Below are 24,936 nucleotides of genomic sequence, written 5' to 3'. Positions count from 1 at the left end.
CTCTGAAACCCTATACAGGTTGATTATGAGTTGGAACCGACTCGATGGCACTTAACAACAGAAACATTATAGAATCCAATTTAATCTTTGAGAATAAAAACAGGTATACATTCACAAAAGATGCTCTCCAACACAAAGTTCTCCTTTTTATAAATTCAGCAAAATGAACCCTGAATTAAAAAAAAAAAAAATGTTCATAGTTAGGCTCACTATAATTTGTATCTACTCCAGTGACACTGAGAAAAAGTGTCATTCTAGGTCAGATTTACAATTCAGTAATTTCTCCAACAGCAGTGGCAAGAAATTTGCAGAACAGAAGAGCCACAATCCTTTGACATCAATCTCTAAACAGTCAAATATCCAAAAGCATACAGCATGTTTTAAGTAACTCATTAAGGAGTTCTGAATTTACCTACACCATTTGGGAAGCTATTCTGTTGTTCAGCTCATACCAACCCTTGCTTTGCTTACATAGTACTTCCTTTATTATCCTAAATTTGCTTCTTTAAACATTTGGCCTAGTTCTAGCCTATCATGTTTTGACTCATGCCTGTGTTCAACCACAAGGTTGTCTTGTTGTTTTGAACACCAGGGGAGGTTCTAAAGCAGGAAGGCTACTATGTAAAGGAATAAACTGCTTGTATTTTTGTTGAGGTCCTTAGTTCTTTAAAAATTCTTCACCTTTCAATGCAAAATTAAAAGGTTAACAGACATCACCCTTCCTGATTTTCATGTTTCAGCCACTGTTCATCTATGGAGCCTATGTGCCAAGCACTATGTTAAGTACTGGGGATACAGAGAAAAAGAGTCTCTGCTCTAAACATTTCATAGTCTATTAGGGATGGGACCATTAAATAAAAATTCCTATGTAGACCAACTTTGAAATCTTTTAGTCTGCAAAGAAAATGTCCGATGTATTTATTCAAGTAAATTACTATGAAGCAAACAATTTGTTGTTATTAAGTGCCATCCAGTTGGTGTCAACTCATTAACGACACTGCATAGGGTTTCCAAGCAGTTGGTTAGTTTGAACTGCAAATCTTGTGGTTATTAGTCAAATGCTTATCCTACAGCGCCACACCAAGACTTAGTAAATTACTACTAAGCAAACAACAATAAGGTTCCTCAGATAAAATACAACTGTTCTCTGACAGGATCCTATCAAAGGAAAGATGATGATGTTGTTAAGCACTGTAGAGTTGGTTCTGACTCATAGCGACCCTGTATAGGGTTTCCAAGGAGCATCTGGTTGACTTGAACTGCCGACCTTGTGGTTCGCAGTCCAGTGCTGATTCTACAGCACCACATCAGGAGTCCTGATGATAGAATATTGTTGTTGCTGTTAAGTGCTGTTGAGTTGGTTCCAACCCATAGCAACCCTGTATAGGGTTTCCAAGGAGCAGCTGGTAAGCTTGAACTGCTGACCTTGTGGTTCAAACCAACTGCAGTCTAGCACATTAACCCACAGCGCCACACCAGGACTCTGACGATAGAATAGTGGAATATTACACCTCTGAAGGGAAATTCTCAACCCTTCCCTCACTGGCTTCAATATTTCTAAACATGTATCAGAAGGGTTTTACCTGGAACAACCAACCAACCAAAGTCAACAAAATATTTAAAAGCAATTTGTTAAAAAACTAGTTTAAATAACCCTAGGTAACACTGGCTGTTGGACATACCTTCCACTAGAATATCAAGAAAATTCTTGTTAAAAATGACAAATGTAAAAATCTATCTCTGCCAAGTTCTGGAAAGCATGAGACCTCTTACAGCACTCAAAATTGTTTCTGAAAAATATATATCTGTAACGACTGGTTTATTTATTTGTAACAAATTTTTTCACAAAGGATTTGAAGCAGCTACCCTAATATAAGGAGTCCTGGTATGGGGCTGCAAGATAAGCATTGGACTCTACTAAACTTACTTGCTACTCCTTAGAAACCCTCTACAGGGTCCCTATGAGTAGGATGGGACTTCCTGGCTCTTAAAACAATAACTCTAATATACAGCAAAATACATGAATTATAGACACCTGACTTTTAATTACAGCTCTTACATTGATTATTTGTAATCTTTTTGCCCTTAACTTCTGAGATTCAATCTCCTAAACCTGTAATAATGGGGGAAGGACAAAAATACTAAGCCCTGCTGTGTCACAGGGAGGAAAAAATGAGATAGCATGTAGCACTGTGCCTGGCATATGTTGTTATTAAGTGCCACCAGGTTGGTTCCAACTCACAGTGACCCTATATAGGGTTTCCGAGAAGTGACTGGTGAGTTTGAACCGCCGACCTTGTGGTTCAAATCGACCTTGTCTTTATCCCACAGCACCACACCTGGAATAATGGTGGTGATGGTGGTGGTGGTTATGTGCCGTGGAGTCTTAGGTGCTAAATAAATATTAGTTTTCTGCCTTCCTTATCCAAATGTATGCCACATATAAAAAGATTAAGGTGAAATGTTTTTGTTAAATCCCTACAAATGGATGCATGCCAAGCAGAAATATGGACTGATTTTGATTTGCAATTGTTAATGTTTGCATCTAAAAATGAGCTCAAAGTAAATTCAATTTCTTTCAATAAGTTTAATACTTTAGGAACATTTTTATCAACCTTTTAGTTACATTATTTAATGCAATAAACTTTTCTGAAGGAAAAAAATGAATGAAAAGTGCCCCCTGGCATACTATTTTTCACAACTGCGGGAGAAAGATGAGGCTTTCTACTCCCGTAAAGATTTACATCCTCGGAAACCCTGTACAGGGTCGCTATGGGTCGGAACCGACTCGACGGCACTTAACAACAACAACAACATCCAAAAGACATGAAAAATTCTGCCTGATTTTCTGACGATTTATAGTATTAGACTGGCTAATATTATTTTACATGAAATTCCAGTAATTCTGATAGCCTTAAAAATATGATTTTTCTATTATTATTATTACTGATATGTAGGATGTTTTTTCTTTTCAAGAGCAGCCTTTCGTTTGTTTTGTAAGTATGATCCAAGTCGCCAAATACTAATCATCAGTTGTTAAGTACTATTACAACTCTGCCTGTGCTGGGGAGAGCAAGTAAACATATACAGTAGTGAAGGTGACTAGGAAAAAGCGAAAACGCTATTTGAACTTATCGCCTTCCCCCTACATTATACCCGAGAATGCAAGTGTCCCGCATCTCAGATCAAATAGAGCCTAGGTCTCACTGACGTAACCAGTAACCTTATCCACCTCTCATACTGCGGAGGCCGGCAGGGCCAGTGGCTGCCGCCAAGTACACCACTCATCAGAGCTTGTCCGTTCCACCCCCGCCTTTCAGTCATGCTTTCCAGAAATGGGGTCACTCACTCAGTAACTATTACACACAAGCTAGGAGCCTAGCATCCTGTAATCTCCCCCCACCCCCACCCCCAAGTCCGCTGCAGGGAGTGAAGACAGCAAAAAGTAAAGACGGAAGAATAGCGAACGCGCCACCATCAGGAACAGATTCTCTACTCCTGAAACCAAAACCAAACCAAACCCGTTGCCATCGAGTGGATTCCAACTCACAGCGACCATATAGGGAAGAGAACTACCCCAAACGGTTTCCAAGGCTATAAATCTTTACTGAAGGAGAGCGCCACATCTTTCTCCCGCGAATGAGCTCAAAGTAAATTCGGTTGGCAGCCAAGCGCTTAACTACTGCGACACCAGGGCCCCTTCCACTCCAGAGAGGTGCGCCAGCAATACCCTGGAATGGGACTTGTCTGGATTCTTTCGCAGACCCTGTGTGGCTGCTGGGACGGGGCGGGCGGATACAAATAGCTCTGGGCTGGGATGTATCGGTGGCAATTGTTTGACCCTACTGGGAGCCCAAAAGACATACAGATGTCTCAGGGACAGTCACCAGATTCCAGAAAGACCTTTAGGGCAGCCGCTGATCTCCTTGACTATCACCTTCTCACCTCCATGGACAGGAAACTCAAGTAACTTACAGGGACTGAGTCCTCGAGCTCAGTGACCTCAGAAACAGATGGAAGGGGGAACCTCAGGATCCCAACGTTCTCCTTTGCAGCTGAAGCTGCGACAGATACGAGGCAAAAACCCTTGGCAGGCCAGCTCCCCTTACCCGAAACCCCCACAGGTCGCCACCCCAGCTGCCCCAGGCCCTTCCAGCTTCCATGCGCCCGTCTTCTCGCAACACTCCATACCCTGACCCCACTCGAGAGCCCCTTGCTTCTCAGGGAACCTAATCCATACCCTTCCGCCACCCCGCAAAGTCGCCAAGGTCTAGAAAAGCTCCTGACTTGGCGGGGCTAAACTTCCCAACTCCCCGCAGGTCCCCGCTCCGCCTCCCGCGTCCCCCACGCAAACTTGATGACAATCGGCACCTCGCGAAGCCCCAGCGCCCATTCCAAACCCCACGCGCCGCCATCCCAGGAACCCCCTGAGCAAGCGAGGAAGGAGAGGGTGCGGGTGGATCACCAAGAGACCAACAAACCAACCAACCCAAACTACCCGAACAGGAATCCCGGGCCGAGGGAGACGCGAGCGGCGAGGAAGCAGCCTATAGTGGCCGGGCTCCGCGGAGGGAACGAGCTGGCCAGGCGAGGGGAGGGGACTCTCGCCGCCCGGCTGCCCCGCCGCACTCACCTCTGCGCTGTCGGACGGGCTCTCCACAGCCATCTTCTGCCACGGGTCCGCCAGCTGTGCCAGCGGCATCTTCCCCCCCGGCCCGCCGCCTTCACCGCCTCCTCCCGCCCCGCCCGCCCCGCTCCGTCGCCGCCCGACCCCCACGGCAGCAGCAGCAGTGGCGGCAGCAGCAGTAGCAATAGCAACAGCAGCGGCGGCCCCGGAGAGGGCTTAGCGCCAACGCTGAGAGACTCAACGCCGCGCGCACAGCAGAAGACACCCGCGCGTCGAGGGAGAGCCTCGCGCCGCCGCCGGGCACCGGGTCTCGCCCCTTTCTTCCTCTCCTCCTTCCGCCGCCGCGACTACAGCTCCGCCCCCCGGCCCGTTCCCGCGCCCGCTCCCAGTAGAACTGCGGCCGCTGCGCGCTCCCCACTTCCGCTCACAACATGGCGCCCAAGCGATACCTGTCTCTCAGAGCGAGGCTAGCCGCCGCCGCGCGCACCCGGGGCGGGGCTTACGGAGGCCACGCCCTCAGCCCGCGGAGCTGCACGCCTCCCGGTTCCCTCCCTTCTTTCTAGCCCTAGCTTCGGGGCCTCGCCTACTTTCAGGAAGGGCGAGCCCAAGAGATCTGGGGGCGTCGAAGAGAAGCGAGAGAAAGAGGAGCGGCAAGGCAGGAGGGGCGGGCGGTTGGGAGTCTATCTGCCACAGGTCTGAGCAGGTCGGAGGCTCCTAGGAGATGGTAGAGAGCAGTGGTCCCCGCCCATAGGAGGAAGGAGTTTAGCAAGGCGCGGGGGGCACAGTTTCAAGCCGGGTGCATTGGGGTGTTGGGCGTTTGTTGAGGGCGCGCCTAGTCTAAGAGCACATCCTGTAAGTGCCCACGACCGGCCCTGTCCAGGGTTACTCGCTGGACTTTCACCTGCTCCACCCCCTTGGATGCTTGGTGCCTGAGAAACACCAGGGGCTTAGTTCCCCTTTGGATTTGGGATTCTCCAGTTTGAGTCCTGGTGTGGCGCTGCAGGATAAAGCCCTGGACTTTATCCTGGTCGGTTTGGACTGCAAGGTCGGAAACCCTATGTTGTTGTTGTTACGTGCCGTCGACTCTATAAGGTTTCCAAGGAGCGGCTGGTGAGGTTGAAGCGCCGACCTTGCAGTCCAAGTCGACCATGCAGTCCAGGGCATTAACCCACAGCGCCACACCAGGACTCCCAATACAGGGTCCCTAAGAATTCAGAACGGACTAGACACATATTCCCTCTTGGAGCCCGGGCTTCAGCCCCACCTCCAAAGGTTCCACAACCTGAATCTTCAAGAAGAATTTAAGGAGGTTATTGAAGGTTGCTCCTCTCGGCAGAGGTCGAGGAGTTATTAAAAAATATCTTGTAGGCAGACGCGCGGGTTTCCTGCTCCTCTGTTGACTTTCAATACAAGATTAGATTAAAAAGTCAGGCTGACCGTGGGCGGAGGAGGTGAGGACCCACCCAGGGAGTTCTGACTCCTCCTCTGAGTCAAAATGGGGTATCGCTAGGTTAAGGACACCCATCCACGAGACAGCGATGGAACCCCGCTGGATGAGGAAAGCTTGGGAGTAGGCGTCTGGAGTGGGTCTCGGAAGGGTTTGACCCCGTGGCCACCTCGCCAGGTGCTCCAGCGCACTGAGTGTGCCCGCCAGAGCAGAAAGTGTAAAAGTCGCCGAGCTGAGTGGAAAGCTACTACAAGCACTGGCCAACCCCCATGCAAAGGGGGAAAAAAAAGAACTCTTTAGGCCGGCCAGTCCCTTGGTGCCCGAAGGCCAAGGCCCAGGCGTCTTGGGCCTCCCAAGCCCAGTCACCACTGCGCGTCCCCGCTGTGCTCCCAGCGCACTCCTAGTAACAGCTCCCTTTCATCCTTTCAGGCCCCAGACACCTGGAGCGCCATCGCCTTCCACCCTGTGCAGGTGTGAGTTGGTGAAATTAGAGTCCCACACCTAGCCGGCCTGGTCTTTGCGGGCAGCTGGAGGTTCCTAACTGAGCCCGGGAAGACTCTTCCTGTTCCTTTTGCCAGCGTGCCCCTTGGCACAGGCTCAAGGTTCTCCAGGCCACCTGAGGAGGCTCCATCTGTTTAGGGAGCCCTAAGAGGAGGCGGGAGAGCAAGAAATCCCCACTGCTCACCCTCAGGCAGCCCTGAACTCCAGCATACAATTTAGGGTTGGGCAAAGTCTGGGCTGGTTTAGCGTGACCTGCGGGGGGGTTAGTGGCCACTTGGCAAGTGCTTTTGTCACCTCCTCCAACCAGCTTGATTCGGATACTGCAAATTCTACCTGTACCCAAACTCAGCTAATTTGTCTATTGTTGTTGTTGTTAAGTGCCGTCGAGTCGATTCCGACCCATAGCGACCCTGTATAGGGTTTCCAAGGAGCAGCTGGTGAGCTTGAACCACCGACCTTGCAGTTCAAACGACTTTGCAATCTGAATTTGTCTGTACCGCTCTGTAATTGCGGATGATAAAAACTGCTGGTAGAAATTTGAAGATAAGGAGTTGTGTATTATTTTGCATTTGTGTATACAATGTCTAATTTACCTTTCTTTGCATTGAAAGCCACATCTCAGTTCCTCATAGCAAAAAGGAATTGGTCAATTTGGTGGGTTTAAGGTAAATTAGCCCAGAAACAGTGATCAACTAATCCAGATAACATTCTTGCATTAATAAAAATATCCAGAGTTCAGAAAGCTAGTTATTATATGTCTAACACTGTCCAGCGCTAGTTTCTCCACTCAAAGGACGAACAGACCTTTTTATTATTTTTTTAAATACCATTTGTATGCCATTTTCACTATTAACTTTTACTCATTTAATTTTACCTAGAGACCCAGAGAAATAACTTTTAACACAAAGTTAACTGATCGGCAAGAGTACTGGGAGCAATGGTGACAGTGTCCAAATTAAGAATTAAATGAACTGGGAAGAATGGGCTAAAGTACTAGTAGCACAGCTGCCTTCCACACAGTGTTAACTTAATAAATATTTTTGAACTGATTTAGAAAAGCACCTTTTCTCCCTTCTTTCACCCAAAAAGAAGTGACTTTTTTTTTATTGCTATCAATAATATTTTTTTCTTTTATTAAGTCCAAAAGAGGTGCGGTGCAACTACTTTCTTTGCTTGAGTAAATTTGGGAAAAGAAAATTATGCTTTTTAATTATTTTCTTGCAGGAAGCAGCAAAAAAAGAATTATTTGAACATAGAAGCTAATATTGACCTGGACAGATTTACTCCCCACCCCCACCCCCGCCCCTTTCCTGTTTTACTAAGGAGAGCTCTAAGCGAAGCCATTCAAAGAAGAGTTTTCCCCCAGTCTTTAGAGCTACACATTATGATATCATTGACAATAGTCACATGCATGTGGTATGGGCCCATTAATGAAGTTGGCTAGTCTAAAATGAGGAATTCTGGGTGTTGCAAATGGTTAAACACTCAACTACTGGCCCAAAGGTAGGTAGTTTGAACCTCACAATCCTACAAAAGGTCAAAGTCTTGAAAATCATGTTGAACAGTTCTACTCTGCACATAGGAATAGAATAAAATTTTATTCCTATGTGTCCTACAATGAATGTTAAATGATATCCTCATATTCTACAGTCTTTTTGGTCTCAGCGGTACAAAATTCAGCAGAAAGACGTATTCAGTTACCTACAGATTCTGTGACCCTATCCCTAATCTTATGGAGTCCTGGTGTGGTGCTGTGGGTTAATGTGCTGGACTGCAAAGTTGGTTTGAACTGCAAGGTTGGTGGTTCAAGCTTACCAGCCACTCCTTGGAAACCCTATGCAGGGTTGCTATGAGTCGGAACCGACTTGACACCACTTAACATATTTTGTCAGAAACAAAATATTGGAAAATTATTACTTGAAACTACACCAGTGGGTTGAGATTGCAAACCTCAGTTAAAAATCTGGACTGGGGTTCTAAGAAATCATTCTTATTGTATGACAGGCAGCCAGATTTAACGTCCTCTTCCCCTACCAATTTCCAACTATAATTATAACCTTCATATACAAGTTTCAATGAGTGTAAACAGGAAAGTTTCAAAGTGCAGGCACTCGTGTCAGACATTAAGAATGATGGGCCAACATGTATTTGCAGTAAACAGAAGGTCAGGATGTAACCCATTTGGGAAGAATGTGTCAAGATGAAAACATTTAGTTCCCAGGAAAACACATGTTCATGACTACAATCATGTATAACCAAAACAACTAGTGGCACTCACCTAGGTGGTAACTCACTCCTTTCTACCCAAGTGATTTCAAATGAATTCAAGCTGAAGCTGATCTGATATATATAATCAATCATTAGCCCCCACTTTTCTTTGTTCTCTATGTATATAGACCCCTCTTTCCCTTTGAACAATAGAATGCTTTGTAATTTACTCAGCATTATCCAACTGGAGCTGTATTATTCCTCAATAAAACTGTTTTTCTTCACTTTGACAGAGTACAAGATTTCTTCTGACATTTCTGGTGTCAGAACTGTGAGTTTGAAGGTGCATTATCTTTCATGATCTCCTAAGCATCTGCCAGACACAGGCACAGTAACTGTTGAGCCCTTTTGGGCTCTCTGCCTCTGTGAATTCTCAGGAATCTATTATGATTAACAAAAAAAAATCTCGAATCCAAGTTCTGCTTCCTTGTATTGATCTTCAAGGATTTTTTAATGGATTTATTTTGGTTCTAGCAAGTAAACGTTTGTTTGTTGTGACTGTCATTATAAAATGGGGAATGACTTGTCTAAAGGAGATCTGGAGCCACCGTCTAGGACTCACACTCACTACATGAATAAGCATTATGGTCCCTTATCATGCATGTGTTTGTCTGGCATAAACTTACTTGAGACAATCTGAAAACTCAGCAGTTATTTTAAGGTACTTTCCAACTGGACATACTAGTTAGTATATTTAAGTTCCAAAATAAGAGCCTAGGTCTCTAGCTGGCAGAATGAATTAATTAGGTTCACATAGAATGAAACAAGGTTTTGTGTGGTTGTTATGATGGAATCCAGAGTAATTAAGCTGCAAAACTATGTGGGCATGGGTCAAGCATCTTAGATGCTCTTAAGGCACTCATCACTGATAGAAAAATATCCATGAAAGGATGGTGGTGGTGGTGGTGCCGTGGAGTCGGTTCTGACTCAAAGCGACCCTGTATAGGGTTTCCAAGGCTGTAAATCTTTACGGGAGCAGAACGCCTCATCTTTCTCCTGTGGAATGGCTGGTAGTTTCGAACTTCTGACCTTAAGGTTAGCAGCCCGACTCGTCACCACTACATTACCAGAGCTCCTCATGAAAGGATAAGCTGAGACATATAGGCCAGAGGTCTAGGGTGCCCACAAGTCACAAGAAAACGTTATGTAATGGAGGTACACTGTGAAACAAAACACTGACCAAACCTGAGACACCTTAATAGGAATTTTATTTCTCTCTGGGAAACCAAAGTACAATCTAAGAGAATAAGATTCTTAACATCCTTGGTAAATAAGCCTGGATTTCCCCCTACTGGATGCTGCTTTGGTGATCATATTAAAAAAACTCTAAGCTGAATATCCTTGAAGTAACAGAATGTCAGGGAAATTAGTTCCCATTTGCATTGCTTTTAATTTTTATTTTGCTTTATTATTACTATTTTTTTTTTTGAGAACTTCTGTTTAATGTTCAGTATTAGGCAGAGTCTGAATAAAATTTCTCCATCTGAGACTGTGGCAAGTATATGAATTTATCTATGACCTGTTTTTCTGTTGAATTGAGTTGCTATCATCTAAGGATTCTGTATATGTTCACACACATCTTAGAATAATCAATCATTTGAAGTCAAAAGGAATGCATTTACCCAAGGACAAAGTTCAGAAGGGCTAGGAAAGAAGGAAGAATGGAAACAAGAAAAACAGGAAGAAAGTGGGATAAGTGTTGTTACATTGAGGGAATTTTAATCAATGAGGTGAAACAAAATGTGTATGAATTGTTGAATATAAAAATGATGATCTGTTTGGTAAACCTACACTCAATCCATAATCCAAAATCAAATTCACTGCCATCAAGTTTATTCCTGTATAGGGCTTCCAAGTCTGTATATCTTTATGGGAGAGAGCCTCATTTTTTTCTCTTGGAGTGACTGGTAGATTTGAGCTACCAACCTTGCAGTAAGCAATCAGTGCTTATCCTACAGTGCCATCAGGAAAAAATTGTTTGTTTTTTTAAAGAAGAAGAAAGAAACTGGATTCCACATGTGTTTGTTTTATGTGGTGTTGAGTTTAAGTCTCAGTTTTTAGCTGTCCTTATGTTGTCGTTTGAGTGCTATGGAGTCAGTTCTGACTCATAGCAACCCTTTATAGGGTTTCCAAGGAGCAGCTGGTGGGTTTGAACTGCTGACCTTGTGGTTGGTTAGCACTCCAATACTTATCTTACAGTGTCACACCAGGAGTCCTCATAGACTGTTATGTGGTTTTTCTGTCTCATTTTGTTTCTGAATTTCTGTCTTTTCTCAGGAAGCCTTAACTGGCAGTTGCTAGGCTTTTCTAACTTTCTTTTTTTCTCATCAGACAGTTTTTTAAGTCTTAATTTTTCCCCCCTTTCCAAGAAAAACCTCTCCTAGTGCTTGTCTTGTGAGTTGGGCTTTCAGTAGCTATACTGAGAAAACTTCATATAAATTAATCTATTTGAAAGGAGTACTGAAAAGAATGGATTGTTTATTTTGATTGATATAACAAAGCCTTAAAAAGGACACACAATTCTAAACTTCTTCTCTAAAGGATGCTATAAAGCATGCCTAAGACAGGGTTATGAAAATGGAGTAATTTGACATTATTAAATTAGATTATAATATTCCGTAGAAGAACTTACTCTGATTGATATAATGATAAATAAGCACTTACATAAATTAAATGGGGTCCCGGTGTGGTACTGTAAATAAACACTGGTTGGTGGTTCAAACCCACCAGCCATTCCTCAGAAACTCTATACAAGGTCACTATGAGTTGGAACCAACTTAATGTCATTTAACAACTACAGCAACATATATTAAATAGTCTTAATATGGTATGGCATCGTGGGATAATGCACTGGACTGCAAGGTCAGTTTGAATTGCAGGTCGGCAGTTCAAATTCACCTGTTGATCGTTGGAAACCCTATACAGGGTCACTATGAGCCAGAACCGACTCAACAGCTCTTAAAACAACAACAACAAATATCCCCAGGAATTAGTGAAAATAAATTAATTGAAAGGTTTTTAGTTTATGTCAACCTTGAAAGCAAAATCTTAAAAAGAAAACCTTTTTAAGTAACTTAAGCTAGATATTATACGAGATGAATTTTGTTTAGGGAAAGGGAGGAATTTTTATTAATTTCAGAACAGAATGAGAAGAAAGAAGGCCAACCTGCTTACCAAGAGAATAATAAAAATTAAAAGAAAAAGAATTTATTTCTTGTTTTTCAAACTACCTTTCAAAGTGACCAATAGCTATCCATTTCAGCTTACTAATGCTTAGGACATCAAACTTTATACATTCCATTTCACTTTTGAAACTTTAAATATTCCTAGATTTATACTTCATACATTACACAGTTTGAATACTAATGGATGTTTGCAGCCGTTTCTTCTCATTGTAAGTTGTGCCCCATCTGCAAAAGAAGGTCATGCAAGTTTTGCTTCATCCACATCATTTTAGTCAACTCTACTTTAAGAAGCCAACTCGTCTCCAGTCATATTTTGAGAGCCTTCCAACCTGAGGGGCTCATCTTCTGCTGACATCATCTTCTGACAAAGTTCCACCGTTTTTCATGAGATTTTCAGTGGCTAACTATTCAGAAGTGGTCTACCTCTCCTTCTTTCTAGTCTGTCTTAGTCTAGAAGCTCCTCTGAAACCTGTCCACCATGGGTGACCCTGCTGGTATTTAAAATACTGGTGGCATAATTTCCAGCACCACAGCAACACACAAGCCACCACAGTGGGACAAACTGACAGAGGAATGGTGGTAGGCCAATTCAAATATATGTAAATGAATTGTGGTTATACAATTCCTTTTTGATAATGAGCCTCTGAGACCCCACTGCTCCAGAAAAGCTTCAAAAAAACCCCTCTCAACCAGGTGGAGACCCCAGGAGTTCTGATGTGGCTCTGCAGGATAAGCACTGGACCACAAGGTTGGTTTGAATTGAAAGGTCAGCAGTTCAAACCCACCAGCGACTCCTCAGAAACCCTACATGGTTGCAATTAGTTGGACGCGACTCAACTGCACAACCACCACCAACAACAACAACCAGGTGAGACCTTAAATATTCTTTTTGCTTTTTATTGTTACGAAAAATTTGACAAAGGCCAATTCAACATCTTTCACATGTACAATTCACTGAGACAAACCACATCAATCATGTTGTGCAATGATCATCAATATCCGTTGCCAAATTTTCCAGTATCATAAACAGAAACTCACTATTCTTAAACAATGATTTCTGAAGTCATTTTGCAAAAAGTATGAGTGTTGTCTTATTTTATACACTTGCTAGGCAAGCAGAAGCTTTACTACCTAATAATGGCATGCCTAGGCACTGTTGTTGTTTTGTCACTGTTATTGATAAGCGCTGTCAAGTTGGTTCCAGTTCATAGACTTTCCAAGGAGCAGCTGGTGGGTTTGAATTGCTAGCCTTGTGGTTTGCAGTGCAGTGCTGATTCACAGCGCCACACCAGAAGTCCTGTTGTTGTTGTTGTTAAGTGCCTTCGAGTCGGTTCTGACCCATAGCGACCTTGTACAGGGTTTCCGAGGGTGTAAATCCTTACGGGAGTAGAAAGCCTCATCTTTCTCCCGCGGAGCAGCTGGTAGTTTCGAACTGCTGACCTTAAGGTTCGCAGCCCGATTCGTAACCACTACGCTACCAGAGCTCCTTTTAGATGACTTAATTTCCAAAGTGCTACTCCAGTAAGAAATAGGTCTATTGGTCACACGCTTCATCCCATATAATTTATAAAGGACTTACCTATTTTACTAAAACTTATGACCCAATTGTGAAAACATGCTTACATGATAGGCAGAGGTTGTAATATTAGGACTTACTTTTGGGGGTTGCAAAAAATCAAATGAACCCTCAGTTTGATTAAAATTAAGATCAATAATATTATCTAAATATTTATATCACTAGAGTATTATAAGCTTAAATACATTGATATCTTAAAAGCACTTTGCATTTTTCACTTGCTTACCTTCTCCATGGAAAGCTCTTTGTGGAACATTCTCATGGCTCATGCCTTGGCTACATTTAGGTCTCTCCCAAATAGCACTTTCTTATAGAGATTTTCTTGACCTTTCAAACTATTCTTTAAAAAAACTTTTTATTGTGAATTGAGTAAAGACTTACATCATAAGTTTTTCATTCAACAAATCATACACAGTTTCATCTCAATGATTGCAATCCCCTCCCTGCAACAAGTTACCCAGCTTCCTTCCAGTGGTTCCTAGTTCCATTCTACCCACCTTCCCATCCCTTCTCAACTTTGTCCTTACGTCAAGTTTTGAGTGATTGACCATTCCCTGGTGAGCATACCTTACTGGTGGTGTTATGCCCTCTATACACTTGTCTACTGCTTGGCTGAAAATTGGGCCATGAGGAAGAGTTCCTTTCCAGATCTGAAGTGTGGTTGAAGACCATAGTGTTAGGTTTGTCTAGTCCCTTTCTGTCCAGTAAAGCTGGTCTTTTTGTTTTGTTTTGTTTTTAATAATTTTGAGTTTTGTTCCATATTTTCTCCCACTTTATTTGGGACCTTCTAATGTGTGGTCCCTTTCAGAGTCATTGGTAGAGGTAGCTGGCACCATCTAGGTCTCAGAGTGGTGGAGACTGATGTCTCATTAGTCTGTTGGATGAATCTATTCCAAACATCTTCAATTCTCATCACTCTTCTTCTGCACATGGAGAGACCAGTAGCTGTACCTAAGATGGCCACCCATGAGCTTTTAAGATCCCAGACACTACTCAACAAAGTAGGATGTAGAACATTTTCATTGCAGACTATGTTATGCCAATTGACCATAGTGTCCCCTGAGACTATGGTCCTGGTCCTCCAGGCACAACAACTCATTGACTTAAGATATTTGATAATATCTACAAATATGCCAAGAAATCTGATCAACTGATTGGAAGAGATCCATATTTGTATCCATTCCAAAGAGAGGTGACCCAATGTAATGTAGAAATCATCGGACAATATCATTAACATCACATGTAAGTAAAATTTTGCTAAAGATTGTTAAAAAATGGCACCAACCGTACATTGAAATGGAACTGTCAGAGGTTTAAGCCAGATTCAGACGAGGACATAGAATGAGGGATATCATCACTGACATCAGATGGATCTTGGCTAAAAGCAGAGAATATCAGAAAAAATGTTTACGAGTGCATTACTGACTATGCAAATGACAAACTATGGAAAACATTGTGAGAATGAGTATTCCAGAACAGTTAATTGTGTTCACAAGGAACCTGTATATAGACTAAAAGATAGTCGTTCAAACAGTACAAGGGGACACTGAATGGTTTAAAATCAGGAAAGGTTTACACCAGGATTGTATTTTTCACCATACTTATTAAATCTGTATGCTGAGCAAATAATCCGAGGAGCTGCATTATATGAAGAAGAGCATGCCATCAGGTTTGGAGGAAGACTCATTAGCAACCTGTGATATGCAGATGATACAATCTTGCATGCTGAAAGCAAAAAGGACTTAAAATACTTCTTGTTCTTGTTGTCAGGTGCCATCGAGTCGGAACCGACTCATAGCAACCCCATGCACAGCAGAACAAAACAATGTCCGATCCTGGGCCAACCTCAGTACCGCCACTACACTTGACGCCATCAATGATGTCACCTGGTTGATCCATCTCGTTGGGGGTCTTCCTCTTTTTCTCTGACCCTCCACCTTAACCAGCATGACATCCTTCTCCAGCGACTGTTCTCTCCAGACAATGTGTCCAAAGTATGAGAGATGAAGCCTAGCCATCTTGGCCTCCAAGGAGCACTCTGGCTGCACTTCTTCCAAAACAGATCTATTGGTTCTTTTGGCAGTCCATGGCACTTTCAGTATTCTCCTCCAACACCACAACTCAAAGGCATCAATTCTTCTACGATCTTCCTTATTCACCGTCCAGCTTTCGCATCCATATGAGGTTATTGAAAATACCATGGCTTGGGTCAGGCGCATCTTAGTCCTCAAGCTGACATCTCTGCTCTTCAATACTTTAAAAAGTTCCTGTGCAGCAGATTTGCCCAATGCAATATGTCGTCTGATCTCTTGACTGCTGCTTCCATGAGTGTTGATAGTTGATCCAAGAAGAATGAAGTCCTTGACAACCTCAATCTCTTCTCCATTGATAAGAATGCTGTTTATTGGTACTTACTGATGAAGATCAAAGACTATAGTCTTCAGTATGGGTTGCAACTCACTGGAAAGAAAACAAAAATCCTCACCACTGGACCATCATGATAAATGGAGAAAAGATAGAAAATTTGCTTGAATCCACTATCTATCAAGACTCATGGAAGCAGCAGTCAAGAAATCAAATGATGTATTGCATTGGGCAAATCTGCTTCACAAGACCTCTTTAAAGTGTTCAAGAGCAAAGACATCAGTTTGAGGACTAAGGTGTGCCTGACCCATGGTATCATCTATAGCCTCATATGCATGTGGAAGCTGGACAATGAAAAGCAAGACTGTAGAAGAATTGATGCATTTGAGTTATGGTATTAGAGAAGAATATTGACAGTACTATGGACTGCCAGAAGAACAAATTAATCTGTATTGGAGGAACTACAACCAGAATGCTCCTTAGAAGCCAGGATGGCAAGACTTTGTTTCTCATACTTAGGACGTACTATCAGGAGGGACCCAGTCACTGGAGAAGTACATCATGCTTGGTATGGTTGCTATGAGTGGGAACCAAATCGATGCACATAACAATAATACTTTAAGAGAAATGTAAGAAGAACAAGAAAATTTAAAAAGGTTTATTAAAAGAGAGTTTCTTTAATATGGTCAAAGTTCACATTTATTATGACTAAAAGTGTAATAGGCTAATTTATTAAGCTTTAATGTCAAATAGCATATGAAAGTTGATTCCTCAGTTATAAAATTGATTCCTCACTTATAAAACGACAAAAACTTGTTTAATTGCTGAATTGAAGAATTAATTTTATCCTCTATGTGATGTGCAACAATTTAGTTTCTCATTAGAATGAATTCCTGAGTTCATACTGAAGGCACATGACTTTGCAAAAACAAGGCAAAAATCTTCAATAGCTAAATGTTGTTTCTCAATAACCTATGATTACCTCCTAACAACACTGAAACTTTTTGGAAGGCCATAAAAGATTTGTTTCTGTTTCATAAAGAGAAAAAGATTTAAAAAAAACACACCAATAGGCTCATTTAATGTGTTATGTTTAATGAGTTACATGACACATGTTACCAAATCAAGAGAAGTGCCAATTTTTCTTCAGTTAAAATTTATATGTTAATGATGTTTGTCTGAAATTAGACAACAAGTATCGCTGGCTATGTCGCAACTTTGTTGCTCTTGTTAGGTGCCATCGAGTCGGTACCGACTCATAGCGACCCTATGCACAACAGAATGAAATACTGCTGGGTCCTGGGCCAACCTCATAATTGTTGCCATGCGTGAGCCCATTGATGCTGCCACTTTGCCAATTCATCTCGCTGGGGCTCTTCCTCTAGCATCAGCAAGATCAATAGTTTTAACTGTAGAATTCACATCCTTTACTCGTGATGTTTTTATTAGCATTCAGATGAATTATTATCTTGACATAATCTTGGTATTTCATGACTACTTAGTATTATGTTTCAATTTTATTACATGTTAAATTTTTAAAAATAAAGTTTCATTTTAATTTTAGATGTATTTTTGCTATAGTTTTTCAGAACTTGATTTATTTGGTTTTGCATTACTTTTGTAATTCTTATTTTAAAAACTTATTTTACATAAGACCCACCAGCTGTTTCTCAGAAACCCTGTACAGGATTGCTATGAGTTGGAACCAACTAGACAGCACTCAACAACTATAATGCCTGTTTTTAAGTTTTGGCTACAGATAACTTTTACTTTGTTGATTTACTGAAAACACTTGACTAAAATATTCTGACACAAAACTGGACTGTATCATTCCCAAAGTAAAGTTTGGAAGGCAGGAAGGGGCGATTGGAAATGGGGACTCTCAAGGAGAACGTGGGAAGAGCGCGGTTACATTGAGGGGGTTGCAACTAATGTCTCGAAACAAAATGTGTATAAATTGTTGAATAGGAAAATAATGTGCTCTATAAATTTTCACCCAAACCACAATTAAAATGTAAAAAACAAAACAAAAACCCAAAAGAACTATGTCAGACTTATGAAAAGGAATATAATATTTCAAATGTGGATACCATTGGACTGAATTCTTGATATTTGACTTTCCCAAGTGGCACATCTTTTTTATATAGTCTAACCTTTGGAGTCTTGATGTGGCGCTGTAGGATAAGCACTGGACCGCAAGGTCGGTTTGAACTACAAGGTTGATGGTTCAAACTCACCAGCTGTTCCTTGGAAACAGGGTTGCTATGAGTCGAAACTGACTCGATGGCACTCAATAACTTGGCCTTGGCTCCCACCTGGATGGCAGATGTACTATAGGACTGAGCTGCACCCAGGGTCAGACATTAACTGACACCTCCTCCAGCTGACACCCCCCGACCCTTTAAAGAGGTCATTAGTCCAGGTTTGTGTTTCAATGGCATAATCATTTATCTTTTTTTTTTTTGTAACCACAAATAAAGTTAGAAAATGTTATGGTACGTGTCAAAGTTCTTACTAAATGTATTCATTTTATTTTAAACATAAGTTATTATGTATGCCTGAGTGTTAAAAACAAAACAAAAGCTAAAGTGAATAGAGAGAAACACTGGTAACTGATGGTACATGAAGGGGATTATAATCATTGTAATGAAACAAGGTGTATGATTTGTTGAATGTAACACTGATGATCTGCCCTGTAAACAAACTTTCACTCAATCCACAATAAAAGCCATAAATAAAAAAATAAATTGTCAGTGTTCAAATGTTTCAAGAGGTAGCATATGATCAAGAGCCAATGGTACTGAAGGAAGAAGTCAAAGGTACACTGAAGGCATTGGCAAAAAACAAGAATCCAGGAATTGATGGAATACTAATTGAAATCTTTCAACAAACTGATGCAGCTCTTGAGACATTCATTCATCTATGCGAAGAAATTTGGAAGTATTCCATCTGGTAAGGTCCATGTGTATAGTTGTCTTTTATGTTGTTTAAAAAGGCTATTTGCTTTAAATAAGTCATTTGTCTTGAAAAATTCTATCATGCTATCTCTAGCATCATTTCTATCACTGAGGCCATATTTTCCAACTACTGGTCCTTCCTCTTTGTTTCCAACCTTTTAGTTCCAATCACTAGTAATTATCGATACATCTTGATTGCATGTTTGATCAATTTCAAATTGAAGAAGTTGGTAGAATTCTTCAATTTCATCATCACTGCCTTAGTGGTTTGTGTGTGAATTTGAACAACAGTGTTACTAACTAATCTTCCTTGTAAGTGTATGGATATTATCCTATCACAGGATGTCAACACAGATCTTGAAATGTCCTTTTGGATGATGAATGTGTCACTATTCCTCTTTAATTTTCCATTTCTGGCATAGTAACCATATGATTGTTGGATTCAAAATGGCCAATACCAGTCCATTTCAATTCACTAATTCCTGGAATACTGATCTTTATGTGTTCCATTTCATTTTTGACAACTTCCAATTTTCCTAGATTCATACTTTGCACATTCCATGTTCTGATTATTAATGGATATTTGAAGCAGCTCTTTCTCCTCATACTGAGTTGTGCCCCATCAGCAAATGAAAGTCCAAAAGCTTTACTCCATTCACGTCATCATGGTCAACTTTACTTTGAGGAGGCAGCTCTTCCCCAGTCATATTTTGAGTGCCTTCTAACATGAGGGGCTCATTTTCTGGAACTATATCTGAAAATATTCTGATGTTATTCATAATATTTCAATATCCAATATTCTGGTACTATCTGATAGTGTTCCATTGTTATTCATAAGGTTTTCAGTGGCTAAGTCTGCTTCTCCATCTTCCTACTCTTCTTCTGGAAGCTCAATTGAAACCTGTCCACCATGGGTGACCCTGATGGTATTTAAGATACTGGTGGCATAGTTTCCAGCATCACAGCAACAGGCAAGCCACTGCCGTAGCACAAACCGATAGATGAGTGGTGGATTAGGGAAGTTAACAGGTTATAATTCTTGGTCAGAAATGCTCCGGCACAGTTGTTCCAGTCAGTAGCTGACAAATGCCCATAGGACATCCTACTCCACCATGAGCCCCAGCCTGAAGGCACTTGGTTTTTGCTCTGTGGGTCAGTAAACCTAGTTCCTCAACTTCAGTGCCTGGGGGCACCCCACTCTACAAGCAAGTTTCCTGCCCATTTAGCTTTAATTGCTCCATGCTCCAAGCTCTGTCTCATGCTGTGGTTCTTGGTTCTGCTGCTCCTCTACATGCTTCCAGTGTCATGTCTTTTTGTCCCTGAGTCAAGGAAGTTCAATGGGCAGGGATAGCAGGGTCCAAAGAAAGCTTTGATGGTAGTGAGATCGCCCTTCCCTGCTTCTGAGATGGTTCATTTTATACCCATGCTAGAATTTCAGGTTTTGACCATTAGCTCAGCTAACATCCACAGCTGAGTCATGTCATCCTATCAGCATGTTCTTCCACCTTCTCTAACCCAGATCCAGCAGGGCAGAAGTGTCATTTGGTGGGAGTTACAGACTCTAGCTAGAAGAGACATCAGATAAGTCACTACACCACCAAAGGTCAATATGAAAATCATATGGGAAGAATGTTTCAAGATGTAAACAATTTGTTCTAGGAAAAAAAATGTGTTTATGATTTTGATCATGTATAACTGACTATAATCATGCACAATCGACTATGATTAAGTATAACAGAACCAGCTAGCACCACTAACCTTGGAGATAATTCACTTCTTCCTGGTCAAATGGCATACTTACCCTTACATTTCAAAGTACTTCAAACTGAAGCTGATCTAACCTACAATCATTAACCCTCTATCTTTTGTTTGTTCTCTCTATGTAAACCCCTCTCTCCACTTAAAACAGGGGTGGGGAACATTTTTTTTGCCAAAATTTATAGCATCATTTGTGGGTCATACAAAATTATCAACTTAAAAATTAGCCTACTCTATTTGGTCAAACATTTAATTAACTCACCCCTAAGGTCAACAGTTCAAACTTACCAATTGCTCCTTGGAAACCCTATACTGGGTTGCTATGTGTTGGAACCGACTTGACGGCACTTAACAACAACAACAAATGTGATGGCTGCCTTGGCAGGGCCAGACCAAATGATTTTGCTGGCTGGAGGTTCCCCACCCCTGTTTTAAAGTATGAAGTACTTTGCATTATTCCTCAGCAAAACTCCTTTTCCTTCACTCCTAACAAAGAGGGACAAAGGCATGCATTTAACAAAATAACATTTGTTCAAAAATGAAGTTACATCACTCAGGAAAAGTTGTAAGGTGTCTAACTATGGTACGTGGTATGGTGGTTATGTGCCATGGAGTAGGTCCTGACTCATAGCAACCCTGCTATGAGTTTCCACGGCTGTAAATCTTTATGGGAGCAGAAAGCCTCATCTTTCTCCTGCGGAACTGCTGATAGTTTCGAACTCCTGACCTTGAGATTAGCAGCCTGATTCGTAATCACTACACTACCAGAGCTCCTTTGGTATGTGGTATAATCTCTAGTTAATATCCATCCAAATTACATATAGGTTTGCCACTATTATAGAAAATCCGTAATATAATTGTCATCATCTCTTGGAAAAAGTTTTCTTCTTCACATGATATGAAGCCTATGTATTTTTCACAAAATGAAATTTTTAACACTAGAAATTATTGAACTATTTTTTTTCAGAGAGAGTGAAAAATAAAATTTTGGCACAAATTTTATCTTACATAAGGCCATTGTTTAACAGAATATTTTTTTTCTTTGACATTTTCCTAAAATTATTACCAAGATTTTCCTGATTGAGGAGGCAACTGGAATTTCTGCATCTATGTGAAAGTTTTATTTACACAAATTTTGAAAAATGTAAGGCTCCCTTCTAGGTATCAAATTCCATGATTCCAGAGTTGCACGTGATGAAAGAACGTGAACAAATCCATAAGACACACTAAAGTGAATGTGCTCTATGATAAAAACAGTTTTCTTTAACATTTTTCTGTGTAAGACATTCTGGGGACATGATAAGAGCAGAAATGGGCTTGTGTCCAAACTCTGGGTAACTTTCTCTGTTAGACCTAGATTGGGAACTGGGACAGAGTAGTTGCTCAATAAATATTTGCAGAATAAGCTTAATTTTCCTCATCTGGAAATAGAGATAATACTACTACTCTCATAGAACTGCTGGAAAGATCAAATGGAAATAATGTCTGTAAAGCACTTAAGTGCAGTACCTACCACATTGGAAGCACTCAGTAAATGGAGCTTTTGTTTACAGGTTCAGAAAGGGAGTATTCCTACATCCATAATGTAATTCAAGTACTTTACTCTTGAAAATGTTGTCTTTCCATTCGTTGCCTAAGCATTTTATTATGATAGAATCCATGTTTTAGGGTACTCTTGTATCACAAAATGATATTGTGAGTAATTTCCTGTGGGATTCAAATAAGAGTATATCGGAAATTTTACTGTTTTGTTGTTAAAGCTAAGATATGTAGAAATGTAAATAAATACATGTCAGTTATCCCACAGGCTATGATCAAAACCTTGTTTATGTAATGCTCAAAAGAAACTAGCTAATGTATGATTCAAAGTTAACATTACCTGACTCATACTTATGCAGTGAGAATGGGAGGAACAGTGAAGTATGGAGGAGACGACTGTTGTCAGACAGGCTTTAATGCTTTCTTCTTTTATTGGTTTCCAAAATGCTTAATCCTCAGAGGTGTCATTTTGTTTTGGAATCTTTTGAAGGGAAAAAATGATGGGACTTTGAGACTTGACAAGAAACTGAGAAGCCATTCTCTGAGTATTAAGAAGCTACTGTCTTCCTTCAGTTTTCATTTTACTAGAACAGAAAAGACCCACTAAATGTTCTTGTTTACAAACACTAATTCATGAGAGGGAGATAATACATTAGAATTTCATTTTCAAACTGATATTAAAAATGGCTGCTTTAATATTAAGCAAAAATCATAGTTATAAACTTTGTCCAAACACATCAGAGGCTAAATAATCTCAATTTATAATTATCAGTTTACCCTCAGCTTTTTTCAGTCCACAAACCATTTTGGTGAAACACAAACCCAAGGACCACCAGTTCCTACTCATCACCATGAAAAAAAGAAAATCCCCAATTTTCGTGGAACTGAAGCTTTTGAACATAAGCTATTTCAGTCACTTGCACACAAGCAGCCCTCAATTGGAAGTGACTTTGGGGAACAGTATGGGATTAAATGGAACTCTATGTCTTGGCCACCTACTGAACCCCAAAACTTTATACTTGGAAAGTTTGAAGATTTCGTCACAAAAATTGTGCGAATGACGCAGTGTAAGATTGGTTCCAATGCTGGAAAAACTGCCTATGGATTAATGATGCCACATGTTTAAATGAAATACATTTTCATTAAACAACACATCAATCATGATTTTAGAAGCTTATTCTCAAGTGATGTTTCTGCTTAATGGAAAAATAGAATTAAACATATTGGGAGTAACAAATATTAAGAAATTTCTAATAAAAAATTTTGAATCTAAATAATTTATTATTGCCTAGTAAATAAGGTGGAGGAGTCCTGATGTGGTACTGTAAGATAAGCACTGGACCACTAACCACAAGGTTGGCAGTTCAAACCCACCAACTGCTCCTAGGAAACCCTATACAGGGTTGCTAGGATCTGGAACCGACTCCATAGTACTTAACAACAAACAAGAAGAAGAAGGAAATAAGGCCAGGAGTCGCAGTGGTGCAGTGGCTAAAGTGCTTGTCTGCTAACCAATAGATCAGGGGTTCAAACTTGCCTGCTGCTCTGCTGAAAAAGATGGGGCAGTCTTGTTCCATACAAATGTACAGCCTTGGAAACCCTATGGGGCAGTTCTACTGTGTCCTATAGGGCTCCTGTGAGTCAGATTCAGCTCGATAGTTGTTGTGAATTGCCTTCTGATTCATTGTTGTTGTTAAGTACCGTGGAGTCGGTTCCAACTCATAGTGAGCCTGTACAGGGTTTCCGAGGCTGTAAATCTTTACAGGAACAGAAAGCCTCATCTTTCTCCTGCGGAACAGCTGGTAGTTTCCAACTGCCGACTTTGAGGTTAGCAGCCCGATTCATAACCATTATGCTACCAGAGCTCCTTCATAGCGGCCCTATATAGGATTTCCAAGGAGCTGCTGAAGGGTTTGAACTGCTGACCTTGTGGTTAGCAGTCCAGTGCTCATCCTACAGCGCTACACTGGGCTTTTGTTGTTTGTTTACTAATTAACTATAGCTTTAATATCTTTAGTTGGATTTTGAGAAACCCCATATAATAAAATTTTATGAAGATGGTGAGTTCAAGTTTAAGCATGATAAAATCAATTGGAAGTAACATTGGCAGTTTTGGATACTTTACAATTTTATATAATGATGATGAGGAGGAACAATGTGAGGTTGGCACAGGACTGGGCAGTATTTCGTTCTGTTGAGTCGGAATGGACTCAAAGCTGCCTAACAAACAACACCAATGATGATCAAGATAATTACAGCTAGTCATTTATCGAGTACTTACTATATGTCAGGCACTATTATGTGCACTTTATATTTATTAACCACTGTATTCTTTACTGGAATCCTGGCGTGGCACTGTGGGCTAATGAGCCAGATTGCAAAGCCGTTTGAACTGTTTCAACCTCACAATCATTGCTACACTTGAGCCCATCCATTGCTGCTGCCACTGTGACAATCCATCTCGCTGGGGGTCTTCTTCTTTTTCGATGACCCTCCACATTCTCCAGGAATTGGTCCCTCTTGATAATATGTTTGAAGTATGAGAAATGAAGTCTGGTTATCCTGGCTTCTAAGGAGCATTCTGGTTGTACTACTTTCAACATAGATTGGTTTGTCCTTTTGGCAGTCCATTGTACTTTTTTTTTTTTTTTTAAGTTTTTCTTGTGAACTGAGTAATAGCTTACATGGGAGAACATCAGTTATATGGTCATCGT

The 24,936-nt window shown here is 41.1% G+C and overlaps 1 protein-coding gene across 3 annotated transcripts in view; it reads right to left on the bottom strand.

The window, feature by feature from the left end:
- Positions 1 to 5,106, bottom strand: part of RPS6KA3 (ribosomal protein S6 kinase, 90kDa, polypeptide 3) — a 121,962-nt gene extending 116,856 nt beyond the window's left edge. Inside the window, exon 1 of one of the 3 annotated variants that reach the window (XM_006835584.1) lies at positions 5,077 to 5,106. Coding sequence is in view for 2 of the 3 variants with exons in the window: in XM_006835586.1 (XP_006835649.1) it covers positions 4,634 to 4,702 (69 nt within the window). In the remaining variant the exon portion in view is untranslated. Of the gene's footprint in view, positions 1 to 4,633; positions 4,826 to 5,076 lie in introns of those variants that run through there. The other 2 variants (XM_006835586.1, XM_006835582.1) reach the window with 2 other exon arrangements.
- Positions 5,107 to 24,936: the final 19,830 nt, after the last annotated feature.

This window comes from Chrysochloris asiatica, unplaced genomic scaffold (assembly GCF_000296735.1).
Source record: "Chrysochloris asiatica unplaced genomic scaffold, ChrAsi1.0 scaffold00018, whole genome shotgun sequence".
Lineage (NCBI taxonomy): Eukaryota > Metazoa > Chordata > Mammalia > Afrosoricida > Chrysochloridae > Chrysochloris > Chrysochloris asiatica.
Note: the sequence above shows the minus strand (reverse complement) of the source record. Positions and strands in the feature narration are given on the sequence as shown.